At 39.1% G+C, this 25,165-nt stretch overlaps 2 protein-coding genes across 3 annotated transcripts in view; one reads left to right on the top strand and one right to left on the bottom strand.

The window, feature by feature from the left end:
• The first annotated feature begins 1,114 nt into the window (after nt 1-1,114).
• Nucleotides 1,115-22,088, top strand: CCDC110 (coiled-coil domain containing 110). 2 transcript variants are annotated; one of them, XM_038560373.1, is made up of 7 exons: nt 1,115-1,252; nt 1,571-1,675; nt 16,935-16,990; nt 17,254-17,319; nt 18,548-18,658; nt 19,577-21,671; nt 22,015-22,088. In XM_038560373.1, the coding sequence occupies exons 1-7, from the start codon at nt 1,243-1,245 to the stop codon at nt 22,062-22,064; spliced, it is 2,493 nt and encodes an 830-aa protein (XP_038416301.1). In that variant the 5' UTR covers nt 1,115-1,242; the 3' UTR covers nt 22,065-22,088. The 2 variants fall into 2 exon arrangements, with proteins under 2 accessions (XP_038416301.1, XP_038416302.1); XM_038560374.1 differs by lacking the exons at nt 1,115-1,252; nt 16,935-16,990 and having other exon boundaries at nt 1,473-1,675.
• Nucleotides 16,547-25,165, bottom strand: part of C16H4orf47 (chromosome 16 C4orf47 homolog) — a 36,305-nt gene continuing 27,686 nt past the window's right edge. The window contains exons 10-11 of the transcript XR_005371625.1: nt 18,101-18,181; nt 16,547-17,337 (exon numbers count right to left, since the gene is read on the bottom strand). The gene's annotated coding sequence lies outside the window, so the exon portion shown is untranslated. The remainder of the gene's footprint in view (nt 17,338-18,100; nt 18,182-25,165) is intronic.

The raw sequence follows: 25,165 nt of genomic DNA on the forward strand, positions 1-25,165 counted from the left end.
TTTGACATCAGGAGATCAGTGAGTGTGCGACAGCTTTAATTTGCACATTTTCGTACATTTCATTATTATTTTAAGATCCTTATTAGAAATAGGGGTCATCTTTTCACCACAGCAAACTAAAGTCCTTTCACAGTATTGCTTTTGGATCGGTCAAACACCCAAACCCTGAACCTACTCGGGCGGCAGATGGGCTGGGAAAAAAGAAAAAAAAAAAAAAAAAAACGAAGAGGGAAGCAAAATAAACAAACAATGGAATGAAAAGCGGAGCAAGTTCCTGGGTGCTTGCGGGCTCTCCAAGCATCTCCCTTGGTCCACACAGCTGCGGTCCAACACGTGCGGTCTTAAGCGTCAGCCTACGAACCAGATGGAGGCCTGGTCCGCGGAGGGGGGGGGGGGGGGCCGCGAGGCAGCTGGGCCAGCGCGGGCGGGACGAGCAGCGCCCCCCGGGACCCGGAGACCCGCGCGCACCCCCGCCGCACCCCGCGCGCACCCCGCCGCACCCGGGCGCGCACCTCCCCGCACCCCGCGCGTGCCCCCGCCGCACCCCGCGCGCACCCTGCGCGCACCCCCGCCGCACCCCGCGCGCACCCCCCGCCGCACCCGCGCGCGCACCCTGCGCGCACCCCCGCCGCACCCCCGCGCGCACCCCCTCGCGCACCCCCGCCGCACCCCGCGCGCACCCCGCCGCACCCGGGCGCGCACCTCCCCGCACCCCGCGCGTACCCCCGCCGCACCCCGCGCGCACCCTGCGCGCACCCCCGCCGCACCCCGCGCGCACCCCGCCGCACCCGGGCGCGCACCTCCCCGCACCCCGCGCGTACCCCCGCCGCACCCCGCGCGCACCCTGCGCGCACCCCCGCCGCACCCCGCGCGCACCCCCCGCCGCACCCGCGCGCGCACCCTGCGCGCACCCCCGCCGCACCCCGCGCGCACCCCCTCGCGCACCCCCGCCGCACCCCGCGCGCACCCTGCGCGCACCCCCGCCGCACCCGGGCGCGCACCCCGCCGCACCCCGCGCGCACCCCCCGCCGCACCCGCGCGCGCACCCCCGCCGCACCCCGCGCGCATCCCCGCCGCACCCCGCGCGCACCCCCGCCGCACCTCGCGCGCATCCCGGCGCGCACCCCGCAGCCGCTCCGGGCGGCCGGCCACCCGGTTACCAGGCAACGGGCCGCGCCGGCGCGAAGCTAGTGGGCGGAATGCGTGGGGCAGACAGTTGGGAGGCGCCCCTGAGCTGCAGGAATGAGCCCGGGTGAGGGCCTGGCCGGGGAGCTGTCCGTGGACGGGGAGCCCTGGCGAGGGGGCGCGCAGTGGAGGGCGCCCGCACCCCCAGCGCGGGTCCCCACCGTGGCGCCGCCCTCGCCCACCAGCCGCGCACCCTGCGCTGCGCGGGGAGAAGAGCGCCGCCTCCAGCCCCGGCCTCCGCTGCCAGCCCCTGCGGCCCCGGGGCCCGCCGCGCTGCGTGGCCCCAGCGCGCCCTCCCGTGGCTGCTTAGGGCGCCCGCGGCCCGACTCGCACGCTTGGCCGCCGCCTCCCAACCAAGCTGAAGCCACCTGTGGTTCTGTTACAGAGAAGCATCACGAGGAAGAGGATGAAGTGGACTGCGTTCTCCTTTCAGCGTCCAAGATCCTAAATTCCTCTGACGGGGTAAAGGAAAGTGGTGGCAGTGAAGCAGGTAAACTGTCCACGGCAGTGATGTTTCCGCCTTTTACCATAGGCAAGGGCTACCTTGCCTAAATCCACTGGCCCGACAGGTGCGCTTCCAGCACATAGGTGCTTCGGGTAACTATTGTTATGGCGCTCCAAATAGCTAACACAGCACACTTACTTCGTGCCAGATGTTGTTCCAAGCATTTAAGTGTTTCAACTCATTGAATCTTCACAACCACCCTATGAAGTAGGTGCTACCATCATCCACATTTTATAAGGAAACTGAGGCACAGAGTGATTAGCTAACTCCCCAAGGTCACATAGGTGGGGAGTGAAAAATCCAGTGTTCAGCAGGGTGGCTCCAGAGTCCAGGCCTTAAACACCATGCAATACTGTACAGCTTCTCTGAACACCAATAAGAATGATATTTGGGGCAGATTCTGAAAAGACATATACTTTTCCCAAAAGAAACTACTTTTTACAGTAAATATTTGTGGGCTACAGGGTATTGTATAGGGAGGGTATTTGAAATAACCAAGAAGCTACAATTTCAAGCTCCACTTAAACTATCAATAAGATGTGTGTAAAGTCCCAGTTAGGGGTATCATACTGAGAACCCTGAAGCTGGACTCTCACTTCCTTGAGAGAAGCCCAAGGAGGCTTCACATGGTCTCTAACATGAGTGAGATTTGGGGCCCTGGGGGAAGATGCCAGCATAACAGAAAATGAAGTTCCTTGCAAAATGGCACATGCGCTTATTTAAGAGCTACAGTCCATCTTGCTAAAGCAGAGGGATTACAACAGAGTGTAGCAAGGGCAGCTTTTTAAGACCATGGATTTGAAGTCAGGTACTGCCTTGGACTGCAAAATTAGGAGGTATGACTTCGTTCCCTCTCCTTTTTCTATTCTCTTATCTACACTTCATTGTCACCATGTGACGCTAACCAACAGATTATTAACCCCATTTGCATAAATAATTCTGAGTTAAAAGAAACTATAATATTTCTGAGGTCTCTTTAATTTTAAAAGAATAAGTAGTTAGCCTATGTAACCCTTGGTTGATTGGAATGGAGATGTGAAGGATACTCTGAATCTTCAAGATACCCAGTGTGGTGTTTTTAGCACCCCTGTTCCACCAAGTCTTCATTCATTCATCCATTCATTCATCTAACAAATATTTTTGAGCAAGTGCTGTCCTAGGTGCTGGGGATCCAACAGTGAACAAAATATGCAAAATCCCCATTCACATGAAGCTTACCTTCCACTGGAAGGAACAAAGGCGATTGTGTGTAAGATGGGATTTGTAAATCCCATGATGAAAAGTAAGGTACAGAGGGCGTGGGGGAGAACATGGAGTGTCAGAGGTGAATGAGTTGTGCGATTTTATTTTAAATAGGATGGTAGGAAACTTTACTTGGCAGATCACATCTGAGCAAAGACCCGAAGGAGATAAAGGAGAAATCACTATGGATTTCCAGGGAAAGAGCCAGAGAGAAAAACAACGTGGGCCGTGAGGGAGGGGGAAGCTTGGCACAGTTGAGGAACAGTTGGTGTGACTGGAGCAGAATTGAGTAAGGGGAAGGGTAAGAGAAAGGATCAGAAAGGAAATGGGGGTAGGGAGCACGGTAGTTCCATGTAAGGACCTGGAGGGTTATTTGGCACAAAATGGAAAACAAAGAGTTTTGAGCAGTCATCACTACCCTCCATCGCAATTGGAATTTTAAATTTACCGAATCATCATCATATCAGTAATACCCTTGTCTCCGCAGTAGTGATTAGTAGTGAGCATTTAGTTTGCACCATGCATTCTGCAAAGGGCTTTCTCTACAAACTGGGCAACTACCTAGAGTTATCCCTCATGGCAAATGTATAGCAAAGCCAGGATTCAAGCACAGGCAGCCTGGTTCGTGGCTTCCATGATGGAGCCTCATGCAGACAGTGTCACACCTCATTAGGCTTTGTAAAACAGTTCCTTCTAGGAGTTAATTTGAATTGTCATAGCAAAACTCTGCATTTGAACCTGAGAATTATAAGGCTTTGACTACCCAGTATCTAAAATCCTATACTGAATCATTACTATGTTGCATTTTAAAAACTCATTGTTCTCCTTTGTCTGATTTGTACTCCTTGGTCTGTTAGCTTCAGGGATGCACTTAATACAGGCAGAGATATTGTGGGTTTGGTTCCAGATCAGGGTTTGGTTCCAGACCATTGCAATAAAGAGAATGTCACAATAAAATGAGTCAAATGAATTTTTTAGTTTCCCAGTGCATATAAAAGTTATGCTTATATTACTGTAGTCTATTAAGCATACAATAGCATCATGTCTATAAAAAAACAATGTACATACCCTAATTAAAAAATACTTTTTTTGGTAAAAAATACTAACCATCATCTGAGCTTTCAGCAAGTTATAGTTACTGATTCAGGCCACCAGAACAAGTATAATGAAAGCAAATATTTTTGAAATACTGTGAGAATTACCAAAATGTGACACAGAGACACAAAGTAAGCTGATGCTGTTGGGAAAATGGCACCAATAGACTTGCTTGATATAGGGTTGCCAAAACCTTCAGTGTGTGAAAAAAACCACAATCTTTGCAAAGCACAATACAACGAAGTATGCCTGTACGTTGAATATGACATAATCTTCTGCAGGTTTCATAGTAAATTCCCATATTTTTAATTACTTCAAAAGCCATCCCACTGATAACCATCCTGTTTTTTACTCCTCACATTTAAATATGAGACAGAGAATTTAATTGAATTTAACATGAATACTATTTCTTGCATTTCATTTTCCATAGAGTATGAGCTTCTTCAGGGCTGGGACCATATCTTCCACTTAGTTCTACACACCTCTCAATATTGCATGTTTAGCAAGGACTTAATAATTAGTGATAACCTGTGATTGTGTTCTCTCTCCTGTGCCTCTTTGGTAATTTCCCTTCCAATTCTAGAATCACATAATTCTATGTGGTTAACTATTGCTGAATTTTAAGATTAACTGTCCTTTGGGAATAAGTAGTAGCCAATGTCTCTGAAACTCATAAAAAAACCAAAAAGTTAATTTTAATGTCCTTTAAAAACTGGTAAATCAGACTCTCTGCCTTCCTATCCCTTCACTGAATCATCTGAACATTGCAGGAGAAAACCACTCACTTCCAAGTCATATAACATGGATCTCAGTGCTGCTTGGAACACTTTATTTCCCCAGCAAATGCTTCTTCAAAACTTCTCCAAGATAACTACTTCACGCTCATAGTTTCCTCAATCTCCAAAACCCTTCATCACTACCACTCATCTCATTAACAAAATCTCACGCTATATTAAAAAGAAATGGAAACAATCAGACCCAAACTCTCTGACCCTCAAACTTAAAATTTGCTAACCCATCTACTTGTGTAGATATTTTTAGCATATTATCTGCTGTCCCCCATTTCTTTTTTGTCAAGTTTCTTTTTAATTCCAGTTCAGGTGTACAATATAGTGATTCTACAATTCCATATGTCATCTGGTGCTCATCACAAGGGCCCTCCTCAATCCCCATCACTTATTTCCCCATCCCCCCACCTCACCCCGTCTGGTAATCATCGGTTTGTTCTCTATAGTTAAGAGTCTGTTTCTTGGTTTGCCTCTCTTTTTCCCCCCTTTGCACCTACGTTTTGTTTCTTGAATTTCACATGAGTGCAATCATATGGTGTTTGTCTTTCTCTGACTGACTCATTTCACTTAGCACAATACTATCTCCATTCATGTCATTGCAAGTGGCAAGATTTCAATCTGTTTTTATAGCTGAGAACTATCCCATTGTGTGTGTGTATATATATATATATATATACACACACATATATACTGCTTCTTCTTTAACTATTTATCAATCAGTGGACAGCCTGGGCTATTTCCATAATTTGGATATTGTAGATAATGCTACTGTACACATCGGGGTACATGTATCCCTTCAAATTAGTACTTTTTTATTTTGGGAGTAAATACCTAGTAGTGCAATTGCTGTATCATAGGGTAAATCTATTTTCAAGCTGTTGAGGAAACTCCATACTGTTTTCTGCCATGGCTGCACCGGTTTGCCTTCTCACTAACAGTGCAAGAAGGTTCTCCTTTCTCCACATCCCCACCAACACCTGTTGTTTCTTGTGTTGTTGATTTTAGCCATTCTGACAGCTATGAGGTGATGTCTCATTGTAGTTTTGATTTCCATTTTCCTGATGATAAGTGATGTTGAGCATCTTTTCGTGTGTCTGTTGGCCATCTGTATGTTGTTTTAGGAAAAATGTCTATTCATGTTAACTGACCATTTTCAATTAGATTATTTATTTTAGAGGTATTGAATTTTATAGGTTCTTTATATATTTTGATATTAATCCATTATCAGATATGTCATCTGCAAATATCTTCTCCCATTCTGAAGGGCTGCCTTTTAGTTTTGTTTTCTTTGCTGCGCAGAAGCTTTTTATTTTAATGTAGTTGTAATAGTTTATTTTTGCTTTTGTTTCACTTGCCTCAGGAGACATACCTAAAAAAGAACTGCTATGGCTGATGTCAAAGAGGTTACCGCTTGTGTTCTCTTCTAGGATTTTTATGGTTTCAGGTCTCACATTTAGGCCTTTAATCCATTTTGAATTTATTTCCATGTATGGTATAAGAAATTGGCCTATTTTCATTCATTTGCATGTAGCTGTCCAGTTTTCCCAACACCATTTGTTGAAGAGACTATCTTTTCCCCATTGCATAATTTCTTCTGGTTTGTTGAAGATTAATTGGCCATATACCTGGGGGTTTATTTCTGAGTATTCTATTCTGTTCTACTGATCTCTGTGCAAGTACCATACTATTTTGATGATTACAGCTCTGTAATATAACTTGAAGTCCAGAATTGTGATGTCTCCAGCTTTGCTTTTCTATTTCAAGATTGCTTTGGCTATTCAGGGTCTTTTGTGGTTCCATACAAACTTTAGGATTGTTTGGTATAGCTCTATGAAAAATGCTGTTGGTATTTCAATAGGGATTGCATTAAATGTGTATTGTTTGGGGGTAATATATATATATATATATATATATATATATATATATATATTTTAACAATATTTATTCCTCTAATCCATAATCATGGAATGCCTTTCTATTCCTTTGTGTCATCTTCAGTTACTTTCATCACTGTTTTATGGTTTCTGGAGCACAGGTCTTTCACCTCTTTAGTTAGGTTTATTCCTAGGTGTCTCATTGTTTGGGGTACAATTGTAAAATGGATTGATTCCTAAATTTCTCTTTCTGCTGCTTCATTATTGGTATATAGAAAGGCAACAGATTTCTGTGCATTGATTTTGCATCCTGCAACTTTACTGAATTCGTTTATCAGTTCTAGCATTTTTTTGGTGAATTTATTCAGGTTTTCTACATGTAGTATCATGTCCTCTGCAAATAGTGAAAGTTTCATTTCTTCCTTGCCTATCTGGATACTTTTGTTGTTGTTGTTGTTGTTATTAGATTGCTGTTTCTTGGATTCCAGTACTATGTTAAATAAAAGTAGTTTGAGTAGACTTCATTGTCTTGTTCCTGACCATAGAGGAAAAGCTCTTAGTTTTTCCCCATTTAGGTTGATATTAGCTGTGGGGTTTTCTTATATGGACTTTATTATGTTGAGGTATGTTTGCTTTAAATCTACTATTGATGGTTTTTACCATGAATGGATGTTGTACTTTGTCAGATGCTTTCTCTGCATCTATTGAAATGATTGTATTATTTTTATCCTTTCTTTTATTATTGTGACATCACATCAGATCAATTGATTTGAGAATATTAAACTGCCTTTGCAACCCAGGAAGACATTCCACTTGATCTTGGTGAATGATTTGTTTAATGTATTGTTGCATTTGGTTTGCTAGTATTTGAGAATTTTTGCATCTATGTTCATCAGGGATATTGGCCTGTAGTTCTCTTTCAATTTCTTTTTAAGATTTTATTTATTTATTCATGAGAGACACAGAGAGAGCAAGAGGCAGAGACACAGGCAGAGGGAGAAGCAGGCTCCATGCAGGGAGCCTGATGTGGGACTCGATCCCGGGTCTCCAGGATCACGCCCTGGGCCTAAGGCAGGCGTAAACCACTGAGCCACCCAGGGATCCCCCTGTAGTTCCCTTCTGAGTGTTGTCTTTATTTGGTTTCGATATCAGAGTAATACTGGCCTCATGGAATGAATTTGTAATTTCCCTTCCTTTTTTAGTTATTGGAATAGTTTGAGAAGAATAGATATTAACTTTTCTTTAAATATTTGGTACAATTCTCCTGGGAAGCCATCTAGTCCTAGACTTTTGTCCATTGGGAGTTTTTGTTTTTTGTTTTTTGTTTTTTTTTTTTCTGACTCAGTAAAATGCTGGTTATCAGTCTGATCAAGTTTTGTAGTTCTTCCTGTTTTCGGTTTTGGTAGTTTATATGTTTCTGAAAATTCATCCATTTCTTCCAGGTTGTCCAATTTGTTGGCATGTAGTTTTTCATAATATGCTCTTATAGTTGTTTGCATTTCTGTAGTGTTGGTTATTTCTCCTTTCTCACTTGTGATTTTATTTATTTGGGTCCTTTCTCTTTTCCTTTTTGATAAGTCTGGCTAGAGGTGTATCAATTTTATTACTTTTTTCTAAGAACCAGCCTCTGTTTTCCTTGATCTGTTCTATTAAGTTTTTTTAGTTTCTGTATCATTTATGTGTGCTCTAATCTTTATTATTTCCTTCCTTCTGCTGGCTTTAGGCTTCATTTGTTATTCTTTTTCTAGCTCCTTTAGGTGTAAGGTTAGGTGTTAATTGAGATTTTTCTTGCTTCTTGAGGTAGGCCTGTATTGCTATATACTTCCTTCTTAGAACTACTTTTGCTGCATTCCCAAAGCTTTTGGGCTGTTGTGTTTTCATTTTCATTTCTTCTTGTGTATTTTTTTAATTTCTTCTTTGATTTCCTGGTTGACTCATTCATTGTTTAGAAGCATGCTATTTAACCTCCATGTATTTGTGGTCTTTCCAATTTTTTTTCTTGTGGTTAACTTCTAGTTCCATAGCATTGTTGCCAGAAAAGGTGTATAGTGTGACTTCAGTCTTTTTGTATTTGTTAAGACTTCTTTTGTGATCCAATATGTAATCTACTCTGGAGAATGTTCCATGAACACTTGAAAAGGATATGTATTCTGTTGTTTTAGGATGGAATGTTATTTTTTTAAAGATTTTATTTTAGAGACAGGGATGAGGAGAGAGAGAGAGAGAAGGGAGAGGGGCACAGGGGAGAAAGAGGGATAAGGAGAGAACCCTAAGCAGACTCCACACTGAGCATGGAGTCCAACATGGGGCTCAATCTCATAACCCTGGCTGACATCAAGACTTGAGCTGAAACCAAGAGTGGGATGCTTAACCAACTGAGCCATTGGGCACCCCAGGATAGATGTTCTGAATATATCTATTAAGTCCATCTGATCCTGTGTATCATTCAAAGCCAAAGCCATTGTTTCCTTTTTTTTTTTATTTATTTATGATAGTCACAGAGAGAGAGAGAGGCAGAGACACAGGCAGAGGGAGAAGCAGGCTCCATGCACCAGGAGCCCGACGTGGGATTCCATCCCGGGTCTCCGGGATCGCACCCTGGGCCAAAGGCAGGCGCCAAACCGCTGCGCCACCCAGGGATCCCGCAAAGCCATTGTTTCCTTGTTGATTTTCTGTTTAGATGGTCTGTCCCTTTATGTAAGTGGGATGTAAAAGTCCCCTCTGATTGTTGTAGTATTATCAGTAAGTTCCTTTATGTTTGTTATTGTTTTTGTTGCTGTTGTTTAATCATTATTAATTGTTCTGTATATTTGGGTACATAAATACTTAAAATTATTGTATCTTGTTGCATTGTCCACTTTATTATTATATTGCACCCTTATTTGTCTCTTATTACAGTCTTCATTTTGAAGTCAACTTTGTATAAAGTGTAAGTATTGCTACTCTAGCTTTCTTTTGACATCCATTTGCTGATAAATGGTTTTCTGTCCCCTCACTTTCAATCTGCAAGGGTCTTTAGGTCTAAAATGACCTCTTGTAGGCAACATATAGATGAGTCTTGTGTTGTTGTTTTTTTATCCATCTGACACCCTATTTCTTTTGATTAGTGCCTTTAGTTCATTTACCCTCAAAGTAAATATTAATAGATATGTATTATTACCACTTTATTACTTGTTCTGTGCTTGTTTCTGGAGATTTTCTCAATCGTCTCTTGTCTTTCTCTTTTTCATGGTTTGCTCATTTTCTTTAGTGATATATTTGTATTTCTTTCTCTTTATGCTTTGCATGTTTATTAGTTTTTGTTGATAAATGGTTACCATTAGGCCTGTATATAACCTTTTCTGCAAATAGTCTATATTAAGTTGATTGTCATTCAAGTTTGAATCCATTCTTTTCTCCTCTCCTCCCCACATTTTAGGTATACATTATTATATTTTATATCCTTTTTTGTGTGTTAGTTCCTGGCCTGGTTTTTACTGAAATATTTATTTTTACTACTTTTGTGTTTCCTGCCTTTATACTGTCATTTTTTGTCCTCTTTTCCACTCAAAGAATGCCTTTCAGTATTGCAGGGCTGGTTTGATGGTCATGAACTCCTTTAGTTTTTGTTTGTCTGAGAAACTTTTGCCTCTCCTTCTATTCTGAATGATATCCTTGCTGGATAGAGTATTCTTGACTAGATCTTTCTCATGGAGCACATTGAAAATATCATGCCACTCTTCTCACTTGCCAAGTTTCTTTTGAAAAATCTCCTACTAGCCTTATGGATTTTCACTTTGTCTTGCTGCTTTTAAGATTTTTTCTTTATCACTATATTTTACAAATTTAATTATAATATGTCTTGGTGTTGGACTGCTTTTGTTGATTTTGATGGGAGTTCTCTGTGCCTCCTGGATCTGGATGTTGTTTCCTTCCTTAGATTAGGCAACTTTTCAGCTATTATTTCAAATAAATTTTGTCCCTTTTCTCTCTCTTCTTCTTATGGTACTCCTATAATATGAATATTATTACATTTGATGGAGTCGCCCAGTTCCCTAAATCTATTCTCATTTTGCACAATTCTTTTTTTTTTCTCTTTTGTTCAACTTGATTACTCTTCATTACTCTGTTCTAGGTCATTAATTTATTCCTCTGCTTCTTGCAGCCTGCTGTTCATTGTATCAAGGGTGTTTCCGTTCTCATTTGTTGCACTCTTCATTTCAGATTATTTTTTAACTCTTACCTCTGTGGTAAGGGTCTCACTGATGTCTTCTATTCTTCTTTCAAGCCCAGTGAGTATCCTTATGATCACTGCTTTAAATTATCCATCAGGCATGTTACTTATATCTGTTTTGCTTAGATCTCTGGCCTTGGCCTTATCCTGCTCTTTCATTTGCAATAAATTCCTCTGTCTTCACATTTTATCTAAGTCTGCCTTCTTTCTGTGTTAGAAAAACCAGTTATGCCTCCTCCTCCTGAAATTAATACCCTTATAGAGAAGAGGTCATGTAGTGCCCAAGGCTTAGCACTTCAAAGAGTATCTGTAGTGTGTGCACTCTGCTGTTGTGTCCTGGCTGCTCTGTCCTTCAGGCCATTCATCTGCAGAGCCTTTCCTTGCATGTTTTGGGCAGTGTTTGGTCCCTGGCCTGAATGTGGTGAGTTTTAGCTAGAATTCTCTGGACTGCTTGTGAAATGAGACCTGTCATCACCTCCACTCTAACTGAGGCCCTGCAAAATTCTCTGGTCAGGAGTCATGGTGTGGGCAGGGGTTTGCACTGGTCTTCTGGGGGAGGGACATGCAATGCTGGAACTGAGTCGTGCATGTTTGAGAAGGGCTATTCCACTGGAACTCAGGGCGATGGGGCTTGGGGTAAGCAAGTTAGGCAACCAGTGCCTGTGCTGCACTGCTTCCCACAGGTGGCTGTGTGTTTATGCTGAGGGATAGGGGAGGGAAATGGCACTGGCAAACTCCTTTGTTCCTTCAGAGGTGTCCCTGTGAATGCTGCTTCTCAGGAACATACTCTAAGAATAGCAAATAATCTCCTCACTGTGTGCGTTAGGTGCTTTTCAGATTGTAATTTCCATACTGACTGCCCCTGGTTGTTTGCCTGCCTTCTCTCTAGGAGCAGCATAGTCCTCTCTTAGCTCTATCCCAGGCAAGCCTGCTGATATTTAAAACTCCTGGCTTTAAGCCCCAGTGGTTTCAAAACCTCATGGAATACAGCACCTCTCATTTTCTAAACAAGTGGCTTTGGGGCAACCTTCTCCTTGTGCATTCCCCTGTGTGCTCCTCTTTCTCTCTCTCTTCTCTGCAGCCATGGCTCCTTCTCCTGCAGCTGTGATCTCCCCTAAACCATGTTTCCACACTTCCCATTTTCTTCAACGTGGCCTCCTTTCTTGCTTTAATTGTGGAGTTTTTTCTGTCAGTCTTTTATCCTTTTCAGGATAATTTCTGGGGTATTTAGGATGATTTGATAGTTATCTAGTTGTGTTCATGGGACAAAATGAGCCTAGGGTCCTACTCTGCCATCATCTTCCTGCTCCTCTTCCTGCTGTCCCCAGTTTCAATGGAAGAATTGTCCCTGCTCAATCAAAGCTCATTTCCTCTTTATCCTAGCTCTTCTGGAATTCTCAAGTACTCAGCTTCTGCAATTAACCTCCCTCATTCTCCAGAATTACTCTTCTCCTTTTCTACTACATGATTCCAATAGGAAGCAGGCATGTTAGAATCTCCCATGGTTAAAAAAATTCTTCCTGACCTGCACGTCTTTTCTAATATGCACCCTAATATTTATTTCCACAGTAAAACTCAAAAGAGCTCTGTATACTCAATGCCCACAAATCTTTACATTTCATTCTCTCCAGCTACTTCAGTTGAGCTTCTGTGCCTGACACCACATAGAAATTGCCCTTGTCTAGGCCAGCAGTAACATCTGTATTTTCCAATACAGTGTTCATAACCATTCCCCTGAACGAGAGATGGGAATATCCCACTGCCTTTTGATGTTCACTTTGACAACTAACAGAAAACTTTAACATGTCTAAAAGTTTTCCCTAAAACATCTTCCAACTCCATTCTTTTCCATTTTAGTAAATAACATCATCATTCATCATCCATCTGCTCTCACCAAAAAGTCAGGAATCATCCTTCTTTCATCTCTTCCAGCCACATTTAATCCCCTAGTAATGCTTTATCTCATAAAATCTATTCTAAATGCACCTATTTTTCTCCATCTTTACCTCTGCCATTCTAGTCCAAGATACTTTTGTCCCTCACTTGGATTACTGCAGTAGTCCCACAATTTCCACCGTATAATCCATTATCATGTAGTACAGTGACCTATAAATGTTTCTTTTTTTTTTTTTCAAATCATTCTTGTGTTTGAAGTCCTCTTTCACTTAAAATAAAAGCCAAATTCCTCAGGTTGGTCCACAAGGTCCTAAATAAAATCTAGCCCTGTGTCCTCCTCTGACCTCTAATCATCATGGGCTTCCATCTGCTTATTAAGCCACAGCCATACTGACTTTCTGTTCAGCAAACACAGATAAGCATGTTCTGCTTCAGGACCCTGCCATGTCCTCTGCTCCAAATATCTTCCTACAGATGTTCACCTGGCTGGCCTCTTCTTATCATATAGTAATCTTGGCTGAACCCAGTGGAATTGCCCTTCTCAAACATGCTTGCTTCAATCTCAGCATGGCAGGTTCCTCCCTCAGAAAACCAGCACAAACCCCTGCCCACATCATATCTCCTGACCAGAGTTTTACAGGGCCTCGGTTCTATTGGAGGTGATGACAATTTTCATTTCACAAGCAGTCCAGAGCACATCTAGCTAAAACTTGCCACATTCAGTCCAGGGATATGCCTCTGCTAACCACTCTCTTCAGTGTTATCTTCAGCTTCACAATAGCCTATCCTCTTTGTGTTATCACTATTTGAAAGTATTTTCATGGGACACCTGGGTGCTCAGCAGTTGACCATCTGCCTTCAGCTCAGGGCGTGATCCTCGGATCCGGGATCAAGTCCCACATTGGGCTCCTTGCAGAAAGCCTGCTTCTCCCTCTGCCTGTGTCTCTGCCTCTCTCTCTCTCTCTCTTTCTCTCTCTGTCTGTCTCTGTCTCTCACGAATAAATAAATAAAATCTTTTTTTTAAAGTGAAAGTATTTTGTTTATGTCTTTGCTGCTTTTTTCTGTTCATTCTCCAGAATGTAGGAACTGAGAGAGGTACCACAGGAGTTTTGTTTGTCTTATTCATTGCTGTGTCTCTAGTACTTACAACTGGGCATACCATATACTAGACACTCAATATTTGAATGAATGATGTTGAAGGAATGAACTACTAAATGTGAAACAAACAAACAAACAAAAAAAACCTGAATCATTAACCTATAAAAATTATTCTAGACTTTCAGGTAGAGATTTTAGAGCCAAGGAAGATCCCAGATCTCCTTCTTCTAGTACCAACTGAAATGAAAAAGAAAAAAAAAAAAAACAGAACTAGAAGACCAGCAAAAACTTCACCAGCAACACCTGAAAAAGAACAAAAAATTGGAAAATAGAGGCCAAGAATAAAACAGAAGATTCTGGCGAGGCAAACTACAGACTGACTTCTGACACTGCTTCTGACTTTCCAAAGCAATAAAACAAGTCAAAATTCTGAAAATATTCATTAATGCCTCTCCTGTCTTCCTTTCTGCTGATTGAGGTTTGGATGAATAGAGAAGAGCAGCTGGGAGAATAGATAGGTAAACCTGGACACTGATCAACAGGGTCTTACTTTGCTCTGAGGAAAGAAGTTCTGACTTTGCATGAATTAGAGAAAGGTAAATCCAACTCTAGATATATGCAAACTGACATAGGGTACCAATTAGCAGAGTGTGGTGGAGCATCTCAGCCACACATATCTTTAGGCCAGGAGCCCTTGTGTAAAGAACAACCTTTACAGTGACAGTCCTAGTCCCAGGACTCCATACTGAATTGAGGAAATGATCCCAAACAAGAGAGTTCTCTCCATAGAGTAATAAGATATATCTCCTCTAGATTTCTAACCAGTCTGAAGGAACAACAATAAAACAGCAGAAATCACTTCCTCCAACAGAGGCTTAACACAGCTCCAAGTGATGTCTCTTACCCCAGACCCCATCACCTAATTTTAAGGCTATAGAAAATGGATAGGAAAACATACTGGCCTTGAAACTATATCTCAGAGAAACAGACCAACGGACTCTGAGAAGGATGTCAAGAGAAAACATCTACACTATTTCAAAGAAAATAGAAATTCTGAGCAGAGTTGCTCAGTTTGCACTGAGCCATATGAAAAGAAGTATAATGGTAACTGCAATAATACTATGGTCAAAAAAGAAGAAAGAGATGGAAGGAGGGAAATATATGTAGAAGCAGTATATATATAGCCCTTTACCAAGTCTTTAAATTTGACCCATATTTTGTACTTGGTTTTAGCAAAAGAAATCCTGTACTTAGCCTTGAACTTGCAAATCCTTCTAATGAGACAAAGGAAACCTGTGTAGAAAAGGGAGCCCGGTGCTGCAGATTCAAAAAAGAGATGGAATTTTGGACAGTAAATCCATAAGAATAAAGTTGAAGGCTGAAAATATTTATAATAATGTCCTATCTTTGTGTTTAAATTGCTTTGTGGAAATTATGATCACATAACAAAATGTAATACACCATAAAACATCACAGTATGAAAATAATGTAATAAGCAAATATCATGAAAAGTGGGGAGTAAATGTGAAAGCAAGTGTAATGCTAATTTTCTGATCATGTACTCCCCTTCTTGGCAGGGGCTAAATCAACACTGAATACAATGGAAGTGCATGTCATTAAAAACATAAAAGTTCCAATCTCTTATTCCTTTCATGATATACTTTCATTAGCTTAGAGGGATCTCATAGGAAACAATCCTTCATGTAGTGAAAAAATCCGAATACTAGTGATAACAACTAATTGCGATTTTCTTTATTCTGTTAAAATAAACATAAATCTAATACTACTTATCAAAAGTTACATGTATAATATGATCCGACCATTCTAAAATAATTTCTTTTTTTCTGCATATATGCATAGAGAGCTGACTGAGAGTACCTAAAATTCATAACAGTTAATTCTGGGTGGTGGAGTTCTAGGTGATACTGGTTTTGATTTGCAATTTGATTTATTTGAGTTTATTAAAAGCTGTCTGAGAGTCTGAGAAACTTTGGGATGCCTTGTTGCATTTGTCCAGATCTCACTTGAGTTCATTTTGTTTTGTTTTTTAATCTCTCCGAGATGAGCATTTCAGCCTACTGTTTTATTTCTAGGAAGATGCAAAGCTGAGCAATATCCAAACAGACTCACTGTCCCTCCCTGCCCTCTGATGAAGGTGGGATTCTTCAATTGACCAAAGAGCTCCACTCTCTGAACCACAGTTGCTCTCTCAATGATGAGAGCCAGATGGCAGATGGGGTTGGGGGATTCCTGTACTTGGCAACTAGCTCCTGTAACATCTGGCAGACTGTCATTCGAAAGGGGAGATGTGCTGACCTCTTTTAAAAACTTCTCTCAGGGCAGAAATTGTCAGCCTATGGGAAATTCCATCATAAATCTCATTTCATTTGGGACAGAATGCTTTTTAAATTCTTTAATAACAATTTACAAAGCAAGCAAAAGGCCTATTTGGACAAAGAGGGATGTACGTCGGGAAATTTGCAAATGGTTTATGGTCTCTTCCCTGTTACAGATCTATAGTCTATTTTCTAGGAAGGAACACATGGATCTTTACAGTACTTTTCCTAAAGGCATAACAAAAATCATGCTCTGTTAATCCAATTTGTTTTCCATGATGAGGAAAAGCATTACATGGCCATTTCATAGACACTAAGACCTATACAGTATTTTGTCAAAGGTCTCCCATAACAGGATTATGAGATTGCTTTGTGTTTTTTTTTAGATTGTTTTTTCTTTTTAAATGCAGTTTATATTGCAAATATAAAGATAATCGAGTTGAGAGTTACAAGTTTGGCATTACAAGTTAATGGTTTATTATAAAAGTATAACCAGTATTACAATCTCAAGTAGGTATTTTAAGCCACATGAAAATTTATCTTGACCTTATTATGTGACTTCCATTGAGTTCTTCCTAATGTGAACATCAAAATTCTTACTATCTCACTACCCAAGAAAGTTAGGAGACTACTTTCTATTACAGTTGTTTAAAAATAAAACTTAAGAATTAGATCACATGGTTTTTCAATTTTGCTCTTTAGAATATGGCTGCATGTCAGAATCAGAAAATCAAATCCAACCACAATCAGCACTGAAAGTAAGTTCGTTTTCATTTTTCTCCAAATGCTTGTGTAAAGGCTGATCTCTTTCAGAATAAATCCTTCCTAAATAAACATGGATTTTCCACAAAAATCTTCATGAAAATGCATAGAAGAATTAGCAAGAATGACTAAGAATCTGAGTCTTTTGACCCTCATGTGATCCTTTCTAGTAATAGGCAACTTTGGGGGATATATATAAAAAGAAATAATAGCAATTTCAAAATGGTCTGATTTCATACCATGTTTAATTTTTTTATAGGCCCTTCAGCATCAACTGGAATCATTTCAGGCTCTTCGAATACAGACTTTGCAGAATGTTAGCATGGTATGTTTCTTTTGATCTCTATATGGGAAATATCCAAACATAAGATATGACCCTGTAAGCTAATGATCACTAGCCAACTTATTAGTTCATGTAGAATGTAATAAAATAAGGCCACAACATATTCCAGGATCAAAATTTGTTTGGGGGAAACATTCTATTATAGTTGAATTTGGATATGAGTCAAAAAGAAATAGCACTCGCTGGTTTTTTTTGTTTTGTTTTGTTTTGTTTTTTTCTTTTTAATGCATGTTTAAAGTGCTACCTATGTATGATCTACAAATGGGAACTCTCATTATAGTGATATGAAATCTAACTCAAATTGACCTAGGGAAATAGTGTATTTTATTAGCTCAGGTAACTGAAAATCCTAGGGTCAGTTCACTTTGGGATGGCTTAATCCATATGGTCAGGACTTAGATCATCAGGAACCAGTCTCACTGGTTCCTGGATTCTCAGCTCCATGTGGTAGCAAAAGGGCTGCTAGAAGCTCTAGGCTTTTATCCTTCCAGATCCCAGTCAGAAAAGAGGCCATGCTTTTCTCCCGTAACAGTTGATACTGAAATTCTTGACCTGATTCTGACTGACCAAGATTGGGTTATATGCAGTGCTTGAACAAATCACTGTGGAAAGGAAGGCAGGGTTCTGACTGGTTAACTCTTAGTCACATGCAGCTGGAAATGGGATAACCAAAAGCACATGGACTTTATCCAGAACAAATAAGGGATAATATTAACAGAATAGGGTATGGGTATTGGTCATCCATAACATAACACATACTTACTATAGCCCGAATACAAAGTTCATCGTCATGTTCTTATACTAAAAGCAACTGCAGGGAAATGCAAGAGAAGACAAACTCCTCCTGAGGATGACAGAATAAATTTTATTCTGATGACAGAGATAAAAAATCTCTGCTTTATTCAATAATATAAAAATCAAACATCCAAAATTACTTGAATATAGTTCTTAAAATTTTATTGCTTTATGAAATTAAGTTTTTCTGATTTTAAAACCATATAATAAAGGCATAATTTTCTTTAAAAAACTCCTTTAATGATAAAGATTATGATAAATTAAATATTTAATTTATATTCTATATGATGGAAAAGAATTTTTATGTCCAGGAAATTTAAAGGTATTTTTCAATAATAATATCTATTATTTCTAGACATTCATAAGTTTATAAATATGAAATTAAATTCTAACATTATCAATTTATTTTTTAAAGGTACAGTCTGAAATCAGTGAAATCTTGAACAAAAGCATTATTGATGTAGAAAACCCACAATTTAGCTCAGAAAAAAATCTAGTATTCGGCACACACATTGAAAAAGCTTTGGTATGTTATTCTCTCCAAACTATTTCTATATTTAGTTACTTCAAAAATGTTACTACAACCAGTTTATCTTTACATTCTAAACCTTCTTCTGGGGCAAATCGGCTGTCATAGGAATACCTAAAAGACTCCCAAGTAAATTAAAATATAAGGCAGCTTTTCTTAGCCTCTCTATCCACTTAGGATTTTTTCTACTTTAAGATTGACCAAGGGATCCCTGGGTGGCTCAGGGGTTTGGCGCCTGCCTTTGGCCCGGAGCGCGATCCTGGGGTCTCGGAATCGAGTCCCGCGTCGGGCTCCCTGCATGGAGCCTGCTTCTCCCTCTGCCCCTCTCTCTCTCTCTCTCTCTCATAAATTAATTAATTAATTAATCTTAAAAAAAAAAGATTGACCAAGACCTGAGGTGAATTCTCTAGAAACAGGTTGGAACTGAGTCACTCACTCTGTCTACCTTGATCAGAACTCGCATTTTTAGAATAGTCACAGCCCTAGAATCATCTGAAATAGGTATGCAAGCTAATGTTGACAAACAGCCCAGAAGTGGAATACTCATTTTCCTTAAACTTCCTATTGCATTTGACCTATTGCTTCTAATTCCCCCCATCCACATATGATGGTCTCTTGGGGGATTCTAAATTTCTATGTCTGCAATTAAAGGATTGGTCCATGTAGGTCACCTACTGCAGAAATAAGTATAATTTCTAAGCAAATTGTGAAGACCAAAGTTACAGATCTCAAAATATCTGTTAGATTTTTCTGGAGAAAATGAATCACATTTTTAGACTTCTCTGACTGTAGAGAAGAAATGGATAGAATGTTCATTTTAGTTGTAAAAATAAATGCTCCACAAAATATTTTCTTGATTTTCTTGTCATGTGGCAAATGATAGTACATTTATAATATGCTTTTTATTGTCACTAGCCCATAAAGAATCAAGAAGGAATCCTTTCTATGGAGAAAATTCATCATTTTGAGGAGTCTAATACTACTCATTCAACAGAAGAAAAATTCAGCAGTGATATCTCTCAAGGTATTGATATTCCATCCCAGATACATTTCAAGGACCTATTAACTCAGAGAACTTCAACAGATAATAAAGCTTCAAACATAACTATGAACCTTTCAGAGAATTCTGACATGTTGAAGAATTATAATAACCTTTATAGTTTTCTACCTCGTGCACCCCAAAATGTGATGTCTCAAGCTGATACAGTAATTCTGGATAAACTCAAAATTACTGAGCCTTTCCTCAAGCATGGATTTTGTGAAAATTTAGATGATATCTGCAATTCTATCAAACAAATGAAGGAAGAGTTACAAAAGTCACATGATAGAGAACTGGCACTTACAAATGAACTTCAGACTTTAAAAACTGATACAAATGTCCCAAGCAATGATAAATATGACCTGTCCCCCAGTCACAAGGAAAAAATTAACTCTATTAAGAAAGAAAATATAGAAAGTAACTTAAATGAAGATATAAAATCAAAGAGAATTTCAGAATTAGAGGCATTAGTAAACAAATTACTCCCACTCAGGGAAACAGTGTCAAAATTGCATGTGAACTTTTGCAGGAAATGTAAAAGGCTATCTAAGAGTGAAATACACAGGGGAAAGAGAAATGAGAAAAACAGCAAAGAAATTCCTATCACTTGCAAGAATATTACAGATTTAAAATTCCATTCTGGAGTTCCAAGACATACGCTGTCATTCTTTGACCCAACAAAATATGAAATGAAAGACAAAGAAACAGAACCATTGGTAGTAAAACAAGGACCAACAATATTTGAAAATGAGAAAACATCCAAAGTCAGTTCTGTTACTGAGCAGTGTGTTGCAAAAATTCAGTACTTACAGAATTACCTAAAAGAATCTATGCAGGTACAGAAAAAAGTCACAGAACTAGAGAATAAAAATCTAACCCTTAAAACCAAAATAAAACCTCTTGTCTTTACTACCCAATCTCTGATACAGAAAATTGAAACCTATGAAAAGCAACTTAAGAATTTGGTTGAAGAAAAGAATGCTATTCAGTCCAAGTTAATTAAAACAGAAGAAGATGGTAAAGAATGTCTTAAAGAATTAAAAAAAATAATTAGCAAATATAATGTTCTTGTAGGACAAAATAAAACTCTAGAGGAAAAAAACAGTCAACTTTCTTTGGAGAAGCAACAAATGATAGAAACATTAGATCAACTAAAAAGTAAGGAACACAAAACTCAAAATGATATGGCCATTGTCAATAATGAAAATAATCGAATGAGTATAGAAATGGAATCAATGAAAACAAATATTCTATTGATACAAGATGAAAAGGAAATGCTAGAGAAAAAAACATACCAGCTTCTAAAGGAAAGAAGCTCAGTTGAAAATGAACTGAAGGAAAACCAACTAGAGATAATGCAACTAAAAGAGAAAGAAAGGTTGGCAAAAACTGAACAAGAGACACTTCTTCAAATAATAGAAACAGTTAAAAATGAAAAACTTAATCTTGAAACAGCATTACAAGAATCTATTGCTGCTAGACAAATGATGGAAAGAGAAATTGAGAATATTCAAACATACCAATCTACTGCAGAAGAGAATTTTCTGAAAGAAATAAAAAATGCAAAATCAGAAGCAAGTATTTATAAAAATAGTTTGTCAGAAATGGGCAATGAATGTGAAATGTTATCAAAAATGGTAATGGAAATCAAAACAGATAATCAGATTCTAAAAGAAGAACTAAAAAAACATAGTAAAGAAAATATGAAATTTGAAAACAGCATCAATAGACTTTCAGAAGACAAAATACTTTTAGAAAACTATGTAAGAAGTATAGAAAATGAAAGGGATACCTTAGAATTTGAGATGCGGAATCTTCAAAGAGATTATTTAAACCTAAGTGAAAAAATACGTAGTACACAGAGTGACCTATCAAAAATGGGTTATATTTCAAGAAGAGAGAAATTCCATTTTGATACTTATGAAGACGCCTCTGGTCCTAGGAGTAAACCTCTCGCTCCTGATTTGAAAGGTATGCAATTTGGTGGATTAATAGAGATGTGTTTAAGGTATTTTTCACCTATTGGGCACAAGCCAGAGCACAGCAATTAAAGAGGGAAACTTTTAAGATGAATATAATTTAGTCTTGTAAGTTTTGTATCTAATTTATTAGATACTGGAATTACTTAATACTTTTGCTCTTTTAAAAAAGGGAATTTGCTCTTTTGATAAAATTCATGTTGTTATTTTATTTATATTACTTCTATACGTTGAAGATGCATAAAGCAACTTTGGCAGGGAGTGGGGTTTTCGTTTTTGTTTTCTGAAGCATACTTGGGACTCCCACCTTAAAAAAATTCTCTTTTTTCCCCCAGGAATTCCAAGTCAACTGCATCAATTGCTTCCATCTAAGATATGTAAATAAATTTCTAAAATCAATATTTCAAAATGCTTTGTCCAGTACTTTTTTCTCTACAAAATCATTTTTTTTAATTTATTTATTTGAGAGAGAGAAAGAGAGCACTGCAGGGGGTGGGGAGGGACAGAGGGAGAGGAAGACAGAGAATCTCAAGCAGACTCCCCATCCTGAACAGGGCCTGATGTGGGGCCTGATCTCAGGACCCTGAGATCATGACCTGAGCTGAATTCAAGAGTCAGGTGCTTAACTGACTGAGGCACCCAGGCACCCTCTCCACAAAATTATTTTAAATTCACTTTTATATATTATTATTATTACCTTTAATTAATTTTTAATTAGAAACTGGAATTAGGTATACACTTTTATATTGTCAAAACTGTGAACATCCTTGAGATTTTGCTAAACTTGTAAGCTAATGTTGGCCTGACACAGTGTCATGGGTTCTAGTGGAAGACATGAGAGTCCTGGGTTAGAGATGAAGAGCAGTTTGTTACAGCAATAGCAGTAGCCAAAACACCAGCACTTTTGCATTGATTTTCCAAGCCCTAGTCCCTATAGGCAACACGAAAAGGGTCACACAGCACTTTGCATTACAGGAGAGAACTCTGAACCTAGGGAACTCAAACTCAAATCTTTTATGAGCGCACGAAGCATACCTATGCATACCTAATGTTTCTTGGTGGAAACATTACCTTTATTAGATAGAACAGTTCGTATACCCGTCCTTGCTCCTAAGGAGACACTATCATTAGCTTCCAAGACTGATTGTGATACAAATAAACTGGTTGAATTTTGTCAAATTCTTTTTCTGCATTTATTGAAGTGATCATGTTGGGGGGGGGGGTTTCTCCCTTTAATCTGTAAATGTGGTAATTCCATTGATTAATTTTGAAACATTACACCAATCTTGCATTCCTAGGATAAACTCCACCAGGTCATGTATTATCCTTATAATATATACTCCTGGATTCAATTAAACCATATTTTGTTCTGTGTTTAGAAGAATATTAGTCTCTATGTTATTTTCTTTAATGTCTTTATCTGGATTTGAAATCAGGAAAATCTGGGTTTATAAAATGTGTTGGGAAATATTCCCTCCTCCTCCATTTTCTGAAAATAATTAGCGTAGGATTGGTTATTGATATTATTTTTTCCTTAAGTACATAATAGAATTCACTGGAGAGCCTGGAGTTTTCTAAATGGTAAGGTTTTACATTGCAGAATCAATGTCATTAATGGAGATAGAACTATTGAGATTTTTCTATCTTTTTCTATTTTGATCATTTGTATGTTCTGAGGAATTCATACATTTCATATATGTTCTCAGATCATATATGTTCTCAGATCTATCTGGCATAAAGTTGGTCAAAATACTCTATTATTTTTTTAATGTCCAGAGGGCATATAGTGATATCCCATTTTTAATTTCTGACATTGGTAAGTTAGGGGTACTCTTTTCTTGAACAGTTTTTCTAGAGTTCAATTGTTTTTATTGCTTTTTTCAAAAATGAGCTTTTTATTGATTTTTCTCTTAGGTTTGCTATGTTTAATCCATTGATTTCTGTTCTTATTTAGTAATTTCCTACTTTTTATTTTGCTCCTTATTTGTAATTTCCCTGGTTTCTTAAGGTGGAAGGTCACATCATTGGTTTGGAAAATTTATTTTTCTCTACTATATACATTTAAAGCTATAACTTAACCTTCAACCACCATGTTAGTTGCATCAGACAAATTTTAATGCTTTCAATTTCATTCAGTTCAAAATATTTTCTCTTCCCTTGTGATTTATTCTGTGAAATAATGGACTATTTAGAAATAAGTTGCTAAATTACCAACTGGAGATTTTCAGATATTTTCTGTTACTTAGTTCTCCTTTAATTCTATTGTGATCAAAGAACATACTCAGTACAATTTATCTTTTTACATTTATTGAAACTTATTTTACTGTCCAGCATATGGTCTATATTGGTCAGTGTTTCACACTAACTTGAAAAGAATGTGCATTCTGCTGTTACTGGTTAGGGTGTTCTATAAATGTCAACCAAGGAAAAGTTGTTGACAGTGTTGATCAAATCTTCTATATCCTTACTGATTTTCTAGTTGTCCCAACAGTTACTACAGAAGAATAGAGAAGTATGTTTGTCCATCCTATCAGTTTTTGTTTCATATGTTTTAAAATTCTTTTATGTATACACTTTCATGTTCCATTAGTGAATTAATCCCTTTATTATTATAAAATGAGCTCATTTGTCCCTAATGATTCTCCTCATTCTAATGTCTTTGACTGATATTAATAGAGGCTCTCCAGTTGTCTTTAGACTAGTGTTTGCATAATATATATTTTTGCATCATTTTACTATTATATTTGTAATGGTGAGTCAGTAGAATTTTTTTTACAGTCAAATCATAAATATATACCATGAAAAATTGATGACAAAATCCTGAAAACCAATCATAATGAGGGTGGTTCCAGTCCAAGATGGTGATGTAGAAAGACCTTGACCTCACATCCTTCATGGAACACTCCAAATTAAACCTATTTATAGGACAGCTCCTCCTGAAGAGCGTCAGGAGGAACTGAGGGTCAACTGAACAGCTTCTGCACAACATAAGATAGAATAACAGCAAGAGAGATGGAGACATGGTAACAAAGAGAACCCCTACCCCTGATGTTGCAAACTGCAATGAGGAGAGATAATGCTAAAGGATGGGGAACTTATTCCTCTGTCCTTAAGCACAGAAGAAGAAGGGGAGGGGAGGAGAGGGGAGGGGAGGGGAGGGGAGCGGAGGGGGGGGAAGGGAAGGGAAGGGAAGGGAAGGGAAGAAGGAAGGAAGGAAAAGAAACCTAACAGTTTAAAAGAGCAACTAGCATATAAAAGAGACAGTTGTAGAACCCTGTCACACTATGGAGGAGCTGAGGGAATGCTTTCCAGGTCATAGGAAACTGGAGAATGACAGGTTTACATTCCCTCTCCACCTTAAAAGCACAGATGAGAGCAGAGTCTGGTTGCCATAACTGACTGGCCACCTCAGTAAGCCCTGGAACTGCAAGCACACACCAGTCCCAGTTGTGCTGGGACACAGAAGAAAAAAAAAAGCTATGGTTT

Source organism: Canis lupus, chromosome 16 (assembly GCF_011100685.1).
Source record: "Canis lupus familiaris isolate Mischka breed German Shepherd chromosome 16, alternate assembly UU_Cfam_GSD_1.0, whole genome shotgun sequence".
Taxonomy (NCBI): Eukaryota; Metazoa; Chordata; class Mammalia; order Carnivora; family Canidae; genus Canis; species Canis lupus.

What these genes read in the sequence shown, in the direction of transcription:
- CCDC110 (XM_038560373.1), top strand. An exon ending in CACACATTGAAAAAGCTTTG is followed by an intron (nt 18,659 to 19,576) that starts GTATGTTATTCT and finishes TATTGTCACTAG; the next exon opens with CCCATAAAGAATCAAGAAGG. An exon ending in TCTCGCTCCTGATTTGAAAG is followed by an intron (nt 21,672 to 22,014) that starts GTATGCAATTTG and finishes TTTTTCCCCCAG; the next exon opens with GAATTCCAAGTCAACTGCAT.